This window comes from Mustela lutreola, chromosome 10, assembly GCF_030435805.1.
Source record: "Mustela lutreola isolate mMusLut2 chromosome 10, mMusLut2.pri, whole genome shotgun sequence".
NCBI lineage: Eukaryota > Metazoa > Chordata > Mammalia > Carnivora > Mustelidae > Mustela > Mustela lutreola.
The window spans coordinates 85,389,190-85,401,831 of NC_081299.1; the positions used below are offsets into that span (position 1 = coordinate 85,389,190).

The 12,642-nt window shown below is 38.1% G+C and overlaps 1 protein-coding gene across 2 annotated transcripts in view; it reads left to right on the plus strand.

The window, feature by feature from the left end:
* Positions 1 to 12,642, plus strand: part of MFSD14A (major facilitator superfamily domain containing 14A) — a 42,178-nt gene that overhangs the window by 20,471 nt on the left and 9,065 nt on the right. For both annotated transcript variants that reach the window (XM_059138078.1, XM_059138079.1), the window contains 6 exons: positions 3,296 to 3,358; positions 4,136 to 4,263; positions 5,951 to 6,065; positions 8,782 to 9,000; positions 9,281 to 9,394; positions 10,131 to 10,202. In XM_059138078.1, the coding sequence (XP_058994061.1) occupies positions 3,296 to 3,358; positions 4,136 to 4,263; positions 5,951 to 6,065; positions 8,782 to 9,000; positions 9,281 to 9,394; positions 10,131 to 10,202 (711 nt within the window). The remainder of the gene's footprint in view (positions 1 to 3,295; positions 3,359 to 4,135; positions 4,264 to 5,950; positions 6,066 to 8,781; positions 9,001 to 9,280; positions 9,395 to 10,130; positions 10,203 to 12,642) is intronic.

The following is a 12,642-nucleotide window of genomic DNA, read 5'->3' on the forward strand; positions in this document are numbered from 1 at the left end:
TTTGATTTATGGTTCTGGAAAAACTAGGCCAGTGTTTGATGGTCCCAGATGCTCAGATGCAATGTGTGTTATGGAGCGAGACCCTATACTCGAATTCTCTAAAATTCTCCAGAATTTCTTCTATGTAAATGGCTTAGCAGCCTTTGCTACAGAGAAGTCCTAAGGCATTTAATATTTTAAGGACCGTTTCTTCTAAAAGTTTTAGAATTCCATAAATTTTATGACCTATAAAATTTCTTGGGAAGTACTACATCTTTTCCTATTTGGCTCTAAGTCCACTGCTAAAAGGATCCTCACAGATTAAAAATCTTCACATTTGTATTGTTAGATTTGTTTCTATGTTAAAATTTTGCTAAAAAATCAAACAGGAGGGGCGCCTGGGTGTCTCAGCGGGTTAGGCCTTTACCTTTGGCTCAGGTCATGGTTTCAGGGTTCTGGGTTCAAGCCCTGCATGAGGCGCTCTGCTCAGCATGGAGCCTGCTTCCTCCTCTCTCTCTGCCTGCCTGATAAATAAATCTTAAAAAAAAAAAAAAAATCAAAACAGGAATGTTTGTTTATTTTAATTTAGCTACACTTTTTTTTTTTAAAGATCTCATTTATTTATTTGACAGATAGAGATCACAAGTGGGCAGAGAGGCAGGCAGAGAGAGAGGGGGAAATAGGCTCCCTGTCGAGCAGAGCCCCATGAGGGACTCTATCCCAGGACCCTGAGATCATGACCCAAGCTGAAGGCAGAGGCTTAACCCATTGAGCCACTCAGGTGCCCCAGATTTAACTATATTCCTTTTGGGGGTTGTAAAGATTTTTATTTTGTAACATTAGCTAATTGCATAATTATTATATTAAGTCACTTTGGAAACTAAACTGTATCAGATAATTATGAGCATTTAGTGAGTAGTTACTAAATGAAGGCATTCTGTGAGGCACTAATCAAGATAAAGGCAAATTAAATGCAAGGTATAGTGTATTTAGTACCTGTCCTTAAGAACTCTGAAATATAATTGAAAAGAGGTAAATATTAAATACATGAAAAACTGAAAAATACTAGAGCCAAGTAATTCAGTGATAAAAGAAATTTCACAAACCCTTTGTGACTGTCGAGTCCTATAATCACTTCCTGTTGGCTCTAAAAGAGGAAATGATTGCTTTGGACAGGAAAGTTTGGTGACAGAGGTGCAATTTGGAAGGTTTGGGGTTGGCTAGAGAGGCAAGTTGAGGGGAACAAACATGCCAGATGGAGATGATGTCCTGTATGAAAGTGAATATTGGAAAGCATGAGAATATTTAAAATGGTGAAAAGACCAGATTGTTGGAATGGAAGGTAGCTTGGCAAAGTGAATCATTAGCAGTGAGATCTAGCATATCATAAAGCTTTTTGTAGGCATTCATTATGGTCTTCATTCTTTGCAACACACATTTTTTTTTTATCCCTACAAAGATTTGGCCCTTAGTAATTATTGGAAGAAAACTGTATTTGATTTGTTGCAAAAAGTTTGGAGATATCACTTTAGGGAGTTTAAATCTTTTCCTTTAGTACAAGAACTGGCAAACTATGGCCAGATATATAGAGCAAATCCTATACATCATGTTAGTAGCCTGTTTTTCATAATAATGCTTTATTTGGGGCACAGCCAGACCATTCCTGTACATATAGTCTTTGGCTGTTTTTGTTGAGTTGAATACTTGTGACAGAGACTGTATAGCTTACAAAGTTATAAAGAGATACCTGCTGTCTGGTTCTTTACAGAAAGTTTTAGCACCGTGGACAGTTTGGGCCAAATGATTATTTGTTGTGAGGGGCTGACCTGCGTGCTATAAGGTGTTTTGCAGCATTCTTGATCTCTGCCTCTTAGATGTAGTTCCCCATCCAAATTTTGACAATCAAAAATGCATTCAGACATTCTTATATAACCCCTGGGGGTCAAAATCACCTTCAGTTGAGAAAATAATTACATAGAGACAAAATAAACAAATCTCATAAATATGTGCTTTTCCCCATGTTAATGATTTTCTTTGACTAAACATTTCATTTCTAATTTTCTTTATTTGTACATGTGAGTTCATTTTTGTTAAATTTCTAGTTTGGGGCATAAGAGTAACTGAAGAAAAGGGAGCATTTTAACCCCTCTAAAGGTTTTCTTATAAGATGTCAGAATGTACACTCAGCATAGTTTTTCTTCCTAAAGAGATTTCCCAACTTTCTTATTCTCCATATTGCCATTATCTCTTGTATTTTTTGGAGAAACAGCATGTATAATGGAAGAAGCAGTGGCTTTTAAGTCAAGCAAGAACTTGGTTGCCTCATCTGTAGAGTGATATTTTATATAACCCATAATGTTGTTAGCATGACATAAAAGTATATATAAAGCCTCTGACACATAGGCTGTAAAAATGGTAGCTGCTCCTTATTTTTTCAGTAATTTTTTTATAAAGTATCTTTTTTTTTTTTAAGATTTTTATTTATTTATTGGACAGAGATCACAAGTAGGCAGAGAGGCAAGGCAGAGAGAGGAGGGGAAGCAGGCTCCCCGCTGAGCAGAGAGCCCGATGAGGGGCTCAATCCCAGGACCCTGAGATCATGACCTGAGCTGAAGGCAGAGGCTTTAACCCACTGAGCCACCCAGGCGCCCATTTTTCAGTAATTTTTCCCTCTAGTTGCTTTGTCAACCAGTGGCTACCCAGTGGTTCACCTGCTGCCCATTGAATAAATTAATGTTCTGTGGTTTGAGACTTGGTCTTAGAAAGAATAGAGTAACTTGTTACACATTTTCACAGGTGGGGATTTCTTTTTCTTACTTTATGGTGTCTTTCTAGATTCACTTTTCAGCAATTAAAATTTCCCTATTCTCCCAGTCTCCTATCTCAGTAATGCCTGCACCTGTCTGTAAAGGAGTTCTAAGCCAGTTAATATGTGGCAAACAGTGAAGGCACCACATAGTAAGTAAAAGCATGGACTTTCAAACCCAGCTTCCTGTGCTCAGTTTCAGTTATGCTACATACTGTGTAATCATGTGTAGGATGCTTAACCTCTGCCTGTGTCAGTGTTCTTGTAGGATCATTAAGAGGAATTGAAGGAAATAATATATGTAAAGTGCCCAGTTTAGTCTTTTGTGACATCGTAGATTCCAAATAAATGTTTGCTATTATTAGTACTTACTCAAATGTCTAGCATCAGACAAAACTGAAAATTTACAGGAAATAAAATTTTGTGAAGGTATGTTTTAAAATGTAAATGTAGAAGTTCTACTGAGAGTAAAATGTGGTACGAGATTTTTATTTTGTATTTTTTCTTTAGGTATTACATGAAACCTTTCCCAAACATACATTTCTGATGAATGGCTTAATTCAAGGAGTAAAGGTAGGATCAGTGATGTATTTGCCCACATACGCACAGGTACATACACTTCCATGTGTATACCTCTGCCAGTATAACAGTTAGTTAATAGACAAATTCACTGTTAATTTTTACAATTTGAGTATATCTTGGGGGATTGCTTAACACTTCAAAAATGAACTGGGTTTTAAATATGATCTTTATTATTAAAGAAAAATATATTTACTTTCGTTGGTCATCTAAAAATGATCTGACTCAAATACAGACAACTACATATAATGATCAACCACATCATAACAGATTTATGTGCTGGCATTTTTATTTCAGAGATCTAAATGCTTTTATAAGCTAACAGCAAACATACAGCCTGAAGAGAAAAGAACTATTAAAAAATACATAAATATAAAACTATATGATAAAGTCTTGATTATTGTACATTCTCTCTACTCTTGATTTCATTTGACCAACAAGGTTTATAAATAGGTAATTAGCCTATGAATATACAAACAGATAACTAACATGATATTCTTTCTAGAATTGCTAATGTGGAATTATTGTGTTGGGAATTCATTAGAGCATTTCATATGAACATGCAACCAGAGCTCTGCAGGTGATTCTGGACAATCTTGGGAAAGTTTCAAATTTTACATAGACAAGAAATAAGTTATCTAAAGTTTTGGTGGTATTATGCTTATGTTAAAAATAAACTTTAAAAAAATTCTTCTATGATAGTAGAATGATTTATTTTTGGCTCGTTGGTATAGATGGTATACATTTTTTTTTTCATTTATTTTTTTTTAGGGGTTGTTGTCATTCCTCAGTGCCCCACTTATTGGTGCTCTTTCTGATGTTTGGGGTCGGAAATCCTTCTTGCTGCTAACAGTATTTTTCACATGTGCCCCAATTCCTTTAATGAAGATCAGCCCATGGTATGTGCATAATCAGATCACAGTGGTTAAATATCGTTTTCTTCATTGTTTTCTGAATAGTCCTTAATTTTGTTCACCTTTTTGCCATCTTACCTTTTATATAGATTTTAATTTTATTCTTCCAGTATTCTTTGATGCAGATGAGAGGGTCCTTAAAAATATTGTGGCTAAGTAATAGTTCATAATGATTTTAGAACTAGATACTACTATAGGAAGTGTGTAGACTATTGGCGATAAACTGCTTTTGGATTTCACAGCCCAAAATAATAGTTGCTTAACATCAAGGAAGCTTCTTTCTTTCTCCATATAAAAGAAGTCAGGAGTTGAACAGTGTAGAGCTGGTTTGGCGGTTCTGGGGAACCAGACCTTTTCTATCTTTGTGCTCTGCCATCCTCTGCTAGCACCTCCAATGTCCAGTATGGCTGCCTGAGCTCCAGCTTGTGTCACACTTCAGGCAGCAAGACGGAAGGAATGGCTAAGAAGAGCACACTGCCTTCCTATAAAGAAACTACACAGTTCTTATCCAACCTCTGCTTGTATCTGGTCAAATTTCAGGCATATGCTCCTCCTTGTTACAAGATGCTAGGTTCATGGTGTCGTTAACTGAAATCAGGATTCTTTCACTGAGGAGGAAGGGAGGGAAAGCTAACAATGAGAATGATTTTCTCAAGGTAATAGAGCTCAGTTTTGTTGTAGCTTTATTAATTCTCCTAATGTTCTACTCCACTGCATATGAATGTTAGTTCTGCATCACAGATGGGCTATATTTTCCATGGCTATCTATAAAGACTAAGGGAATATAAGAGCCAGGATCTTCCTCTTGTAGGTTAGATTGATACAATTCTGAAGGCCAAACCCTTGATGAATGCTAATCACTCAAGTGAAATCGTACCAGAGGAGTCTAGGAGATGAACAAAAGATTGGCTGTGAAAAACTGTATTAGAAAAAATTTAGTAAGCAATACAGCCCTAGTGGAATATTTTGAAAGTTCATTATGATGACACATGATATTTAAAACTAAACATTCAACATTACAATAGGAATTTTTTATTCCTGGCTAGTTATTTTGAAATCATATATACCGAAATGTAGTTTACTTTTTAAAATAGCTTTTTTCACTCTTTACGGTAATTGTCTGTTCTCTGTTTCATTTATGAGTATTGCCACACAGGTTTCTTCTATGTGAAGACTGAAATGTTTGTTTTGCCAACATCTGAAAAGCCAAATATAGCTTATGGAAAAGCATCTGGTTTATAAAGGCATAAAATAAATAGAGAGTAACTTGTTTCTCCATTGTACCCACTGAATTTTGTGTTTTGTGTAGTGCTATGGTGGGAAATAGTAATGGATCAATTACAACAGAGTTTAGTTTGTTGCTCTTTTTAGCAAAACCAACAATAAAGCCATTTAACAGCTCAGCAGTTGGGTAAAATATTCACCTGGATATATTGTCTAATTTTAAGAATTCCTGCATAGTAACTGAATTGCTTTTGAAGGGTGACTTCTAAGAGTGTATTTTCTTTATATCTATGGCTTATGATTTATAGAAGAGTCCGTGAACTGTCTTAGTAAGCCATTGACTGAAATTCGCTGTTTTTTACTCTAACTCACTTAAGGGAATAAAGGAAAGTTACGGTGTAGCGGTAATTGTTCTGATGGTTCTTGTCAATTTTTTTTCTGATCCTAGGTGGTATTTTGCTGTTATCTCTGTTTCTGGGGTTTTTGCAGTGACTTTCTCCGTGGTATTTGCATATGTGGCAGATATAACCCAAGAACATGAAAGAAGTATGGCTTATGGACTGGTATGTGTATTTATTCTGTTATTTGTATCTGTGGGAAAATACCTTGTTTTTTAATTGTTTCATATTAGAAGTGTAAGCCTTTGCATTCAAAATTTACTTCTTTGTATAAAATACATTTCATAATAAAGTCATCAATTACTATCTAGTGGATGACTTATATCAAAAGTTTTTTTCAGTACAAAGCCTTGTAAATTTTGTTTTTTTAGTAGTAGTCATATACATCAGGTTTGAAATTACAGAATACTTTTACCTTTTAGAAGTTCTTTTTAGGGACGCCTGGGTGGCTCAGTTGGTTAAGCAGCTGCCTTCGGCTCAGGTCATGATCCCAGCGTCCTGGGATCGAGTCCCACATCGGGCTCCTTGCTCAGCAGGGAGCTTGCTTCTCCCTCTGCTTCTGCCTGCCATTCTGTCTGCCTGTGCTCGCTCTCTCCCTCTCTCTCTCTCTGATAAATAAATAAAATCTTAAAAAAAAGAAGAAGTTCTTTTTAAAGAATACTAAAAATTAGGACCCCTAGGTGGTTCAGCTGGTTAAGTATCTGCCTGCAGCTCAGGTCATGATCCTAGGGTCCTGGGATCTGGTCCCACATGGGGCTCCCTGCTCAGCGGGGAGCCTGCTTCTCCCTCTCCCTCTGCTATTCCCTCTTGCTTGTGCTCTTTTGCTCTCCCTCTAACATATAAATAAATAAAATCTTTTTAAAAAATACTAAAAATAAGGAATTATTTAATGTCATGAGTTTTTAAACATTACTAATATTTAATGGCTACTCTAAAATGCAATAGGCTAATGTATAGGTCAGGGATCAGCAGAACATTTCTGTGAATTTGTGGGCCACATAGAGTCTCATTCTGTATCTATGTGTGTGTGTATCTCTTAAAAAATGTAAGAACCATCCTTAGCTGGATTGACCCAGAGGGTGGCAGTTTGCCAACCTTTGAATACTGTTTTGAGAAATTAAGTATTTGGTGGTGGTGTAATCTCTTGTCCATTAAATCTAGGAATAAAAAGGCTAACAGAGACATGATAACATACAGGTCATTATGAGATCGAAGCAAGACAGTGATGAGTGTCAGCAAATATAGGACAAGGATCTTTTGACTGTGTACTGTGTCAGCCTGAATCTTAGTTTTACAGGAAACTGTCTTTGATTCAAAGGACACGAAGAATCATGGATTAGGAAGTTTTTAGGGGAAAATACCTATTGTGAGAAACTTTAAAAAAAAAACTGATTTCAGTCATAAACTTAGAATGCTAAACAATACGAAGTTGATGATGGCCCTCTTCCCCTCTCCCTACTTGCATGTGTTAGTGCTCCCTGTCTCCAAAATAAATAAATAAAAATCTTTAATTTGCTAAATCTGCCCTAACAAAATACCACCACAATCCAGTTTTAGAACATTTCCATCTGTCCAAAGGCCATCTGCCATCCATCCCCAATCACCAGTGTACTTTCTGTCTTTGTAGTTTTGCCTTTTTTTTTTTAAGATTTTGTTTGTTACTGAGCAAGTGAGTGGGGGAGGGGCAGTGGGGGAGAGAGAATCTGAAGCAGAGCAGACTCCGCAGTGAGCATGAGTCTGATGTAGGGCTCCATCTCAGCAACCCTGAGATCTTGACCTGATCCCAAACTAAAAGTCAGAGGATTTAACCAACTGAGCTACCCAGGTGCCCCTGTAGGTTTGCTTTTAATAGAAATTAAACTTAAATGAAATAACAGAACATGGTCTTTTCTGTCTGCACTTAGTTATCATCTTTGATTCCTGTTGATACATTTACCAGTAGTTCCTCTTTTACTTTAGTGTAGTTTTACACTGTATGGGATGTACTCTTTTTGTTCAGCTGTTCCCCAGCTGATGGACATTTGGGTCAATAGTGAGATGCTTAAAGTTACTACATTGTTATGTACGTGTCAGATAATTGGCCTTTGGAAGTTGAATTCTTTCTTTTGAGCAGTTATTAATAAACAGCTAAACATAAGCACTTCTGTGAAGTTAAATCCTCCATCCAGAAGCCAAAAATGGCACAGAGACAGAATAAAGCACAAGGTGGGGAGCAGCTCACGCATGGCAGCATTAATTTCTTATTCTCCAGCACCGAGCATGGTCTCCATCAGGTGATACTTGCTGCCATGTCTACTGATTTGCCGGCCATTTTGTCTAATAGGCCAGACACGTCTGGGATTAAGTTATTCCTCCCCTGTGTCCTCTTTAATCTGCATCTTCCCCAGACGTGTGTGGACTTCCTCAAAGTTTGAGAGAGACATGGTTAGTGATATACTCAGTGCTAAGGACCTGTGATCCTATCCTTCCTAACTCTGCCACCTAAAAAATCACGTAGTTCAGTTTTGTACTAGCACTTACACTCTTACTGATGAGAAAGAAGATAAACCTCGAAGTCTTTAAGCTTTATTTCAGCCAGCCTTATGCATCAAGGTAAACATTCATCTCATTTTAATACTGGGGGGAAAAAATCACAGTGACAGTGGGTTTCCCTAGAGCATTGTTCTTTAGACTTCTTTCAGGCCATTACATACTTTTTTAGTTAAGAATCTACTTCTTTCCTCTTTCTGCAAAAGAAGAGAATATAAGAAGAATGGCACAGGTAGGATCCTGGAAAGGGAGAGCATGGCAGGAGGACTAACGTAAATCTGCATTCTGCAGCTCTGAAGGAGGGTCAGGGTGTCCGGACTAATCTCTTCCTGTCCACTTGGATTTATTGCAGGTTTCAGCAACATTTGCTGCAAGTCTGGTAACCAGCCCCGCAATCGGAGCTTACCTCGGCCGTGTGTATGGGGACAGCTTGGTGGTGGTCCTGGCTACAGCCATAGCATTGCTGGATATTTGTTTTATCCTTGTTGCTGTGCCAGAGTCTTTGCCCGAGAAGATGCGGCCAGCGTCATGGGGGGCACCCATTTCCTGGGAACAGGCCGACCCTTTTGCGGTAAAAAGTTTGTTTTTTCCTTCTGTTCGGCAAAAAAAGTGAATGTATGATTCAGTGCAATGTTCATATATTGTCGTGGATGTTTCTTTGGGGAAAACATCGTGACGTATTTTTAAAATATTTTGAAATACTTTTCAGAGTAGTTTGGGGAGGATGAAAGGCATTTTGAAAAGATAGCTAAGTGTCTGTATGTACACTGCCAGAAGATAACACTGCATATTTTAAAAAATAGTTTAGTGTTTGGGTATAAAATCTTATATCAGTCTTTTTCTTATTCTAGTCCTTAAAAAAAGTGGGCCAGGATTCCATAGTGCTGCTGATCTGCATCACGGTGTTCCTCTCCTACCTACCAGAGGCAGGCCAATACTCCAGCTTCTTTTTGTACCTCAGACAGGTAAAATCCTAACTGCCAAGAGGGACTTTTCTTCCACTGTTTAGTGCCTTCATAACAAAAATATTTCATGTCGAGAGCTGTGATAGCAGAGACTTTTAAATGCCTCCTGTGTTGTAAATAATGGCTCACTGGAGTTTACTTCCTACGTAGAGTGGTTGTTGGTCCTTCGGCATATCTATTAAGACTTTGGCTTCTGCAGAAAGATACAATTATCCCGTCACTGCATGTGGCTTGAGCTTATGTGTTGTCTGTAGAAGTGATGGGATGCTTGTAATCCATCCGTCTAATCCAGTCTCTTGGACATGGAGGGCATGTATCAGTAAAGCAGCGAGCTCTACTGAGAGCATTCGTTTTTCCTCCTTGACACTAATCTTACCAAGGAGGATCAAGCCTTTATCGATATCCATAAAATCACAAAACAGTGCACTATTTATAACATGGATTCTGAGTGCTTGATAGGGGTCTCAAATTTATGAAACCTAAGTCTAAATTAAGAGACTTAGAATTACCGAATCTAAATTAAGTAGCTATTATTTGTAGTCTGTCGACAGTTGTTAAAATTGTGATTCTCACTGAAAGCCAGAGTCTTCCTTTGAAGAATTCTTTGTTTATAAATGAGTTGTGGGGTTTTTTTCTGGCCCATTTAATGTTAATATACAAGGACTCGCATCAGTATGGTTTTTGTTACACTTTATTAATGTCTTTATTAATGTTACTTTTTTTGGAAACCTTTTAGATAATGAAGTTTTCACCGGAAAGTGTTGCAGCATTTATAGCAGTCCTTGGCATTCTTTCCATTATTGCACAGGTGAGTCTCTTTTTAGTTAGAGTGAGGTGGTAGAGTGTTGCTCCTGGTTGACCATCCCAATGGGGCCTGAAGTGATACTCAAGTGACATTTTCTTGGTGGAGTCACCAGTGTCAGGAATCTGAGGCTTGTCGGTTCAGAAATTCAGTTTTGTTAAGTGTACTTAGTCTTTGGATCAGATTTTGGGGATGGGCATATTTTTGTCATACAATGTATAAAGCAGAAAGGTAGTTTATTGATTTATACTAGAGAGTACACCTGCATAAAGTAAAAAATTTTCTATCAGTCCTCACATATTTATTGAGTACTGCCATGCGTGGCATGTGTGCCATGCCGTGGGGGTGTAGCAGTGAACTGAACTAAATCCCTGCTCTTGTAGAGCTTGCATTCTTGTGGGATAGGACAGAAGCTTCAAAAAATGTCTGTGTACATGTATCAGGTATAATGAAAACGATAAAGAAAAATGGTGCTGGGGATACAGAGGGACTGGGGATGGGTGTTATTTTACTTGGAGGGGTTGGGAAGGCCTAGCTGATACTTGGTGACATTTGAGCAGAAACCCGAAGGAGAGAGGAACAGGCCATGGGAATATCTAGAAGAGCATTCTGAGCAGCAGGTACAGAAGTAAAACTCTAAGGAAGGACTGTAGCTGGCACGTGTGAGAAACAGCCAGGGGGACAGCACGGCTCTGGCAGAGCAAGCGAGGCAGTGACCTTCAAGAAATTAAGTCAGAGAGGAGGTGCAGAGGGAACCATCAGGTCATCTGGGGCCTCACAGGTTATGCTGAGACTTAATGGAAAGATGGGAAGCCATTAGAGGGTTTTGAGCAGAGGAATGACGTGAAGTACTTACCCTGGAAATGCAGTTGGTAGCCAGTGGTTGGTTGATAAATAAGATATTAATCAACCAGCAATTTGGATTTTCTTAGGAGTATTTCTTTCATCTTGGCCTCAAATCTCTTTTCCGTGATCAAGTAGTATATTCCGGCGACCAGAATATTTCTCTAGTCAGTCTTTCTCCTTTCAGTGAATAAAGTCCCACCCATTTCTTCCTCTCTGGCTTGGCTTAGTTGTAGATGTAGATGATCTAATCTAACATTCTTTCTTATCTTAGATCTAGTCTTCTAGATTGCAGCTCTGTTTTATTCTGTTCTTCAGGAAATGAAAGGCAGGTTGCATTTCATAGGTCTCTTAGATGTTTTACCATCTTTTAGGTGTAGGATTCCTTCTGCAGATCTTATCACTTACGAATTTTTTGGTAGGTTTAGTGATAAGTTTCAAATTTAAATTCTATAATATATCCATTGCCTCACACTTGCATTCATATGGCATTGAGTATTAGTAAGTACTATTTCTAACTTCCATTTTATTAATTTTTTGAAATTTAAATTCAGTTAACATATTTATTGGTTTCAGAGGTAGAGGTCAGTGATTCATTAGTCTTAAATAATACCCAGTGCTCCTTATATCATGTTTTCTCTTTAATATCCATTCTAACTCCTATTTTATCTTGAAGCTCCTTAAACAGAAATTATGTTGCATTTAAATGTGCATTTCTGGCTGTCAGAAAAGTGCACTTCAGCTTTGGGGAAAATATATTGTTGCCTATATGTAAAAATAGCTTTTTAAAAAAACACCTTTCTAAGGTATATCACCAAGGAAAATGTACAAATAGTAAGAGTTGATCTTGAGGAATTATCAAATGTTAAACCGACCTTGAGTCCTGCGATAAACCCAACCCCGTCGTGATGTTTTATCTTTTTCATACATTGCTGAGATTATATTTGGTAATATTTTGTTTAAGATTTAGACGAAGAGAACAAGCTAACATCTACTATAATGGCACATAAGAGACGAATAGCTGTTTCACATGTCACTGATCATAGAAGCTGCAGATGCCTTAGAAATTCAGGCAGTAACACTGCTGGAGTGCTGTGAAGGTGCTTTAGAGGAAATTTTCTCTCTGCTCAGCAGAGGGCACCTAGCACAAAGGGTAGAAGATGGAAAACAGGGGCACTTGGATTGCTCAGTCATTAAACGCCTCAGGTCATGATCCCAGGGTCCCACAACTAGCTTCCTGCTCCAGGGCTCCCTGCTCAGTGGGAAGCCAGCCTCTCCCTCTTCCACTCCCCCACTTGTGTTTCCTCTCTCGCTGTGTCTGTCTCTGTCAAATAAATCTTTAAAAAAACAAGATGGAAAATAGCTGTGGATACAGGAGGGGGTATGTATGGTTGGGCATGTGTGCGGAGCGCTTGCAGTGCTTGGAGCGTGGGAGGATATGAGCCGCCAGCCAGCCAGCACTGGACATACAGCAGTTGTTACATACACAGCCCACAAGGAGTATGGTCCCTAAGTAACCATTTAGTTTTTGAGGCCTATGTAGAAATACCATTTTTGAGATGAATCACATTTTAAAAAGTGAGAAAATTAGTTGCATTTCAAA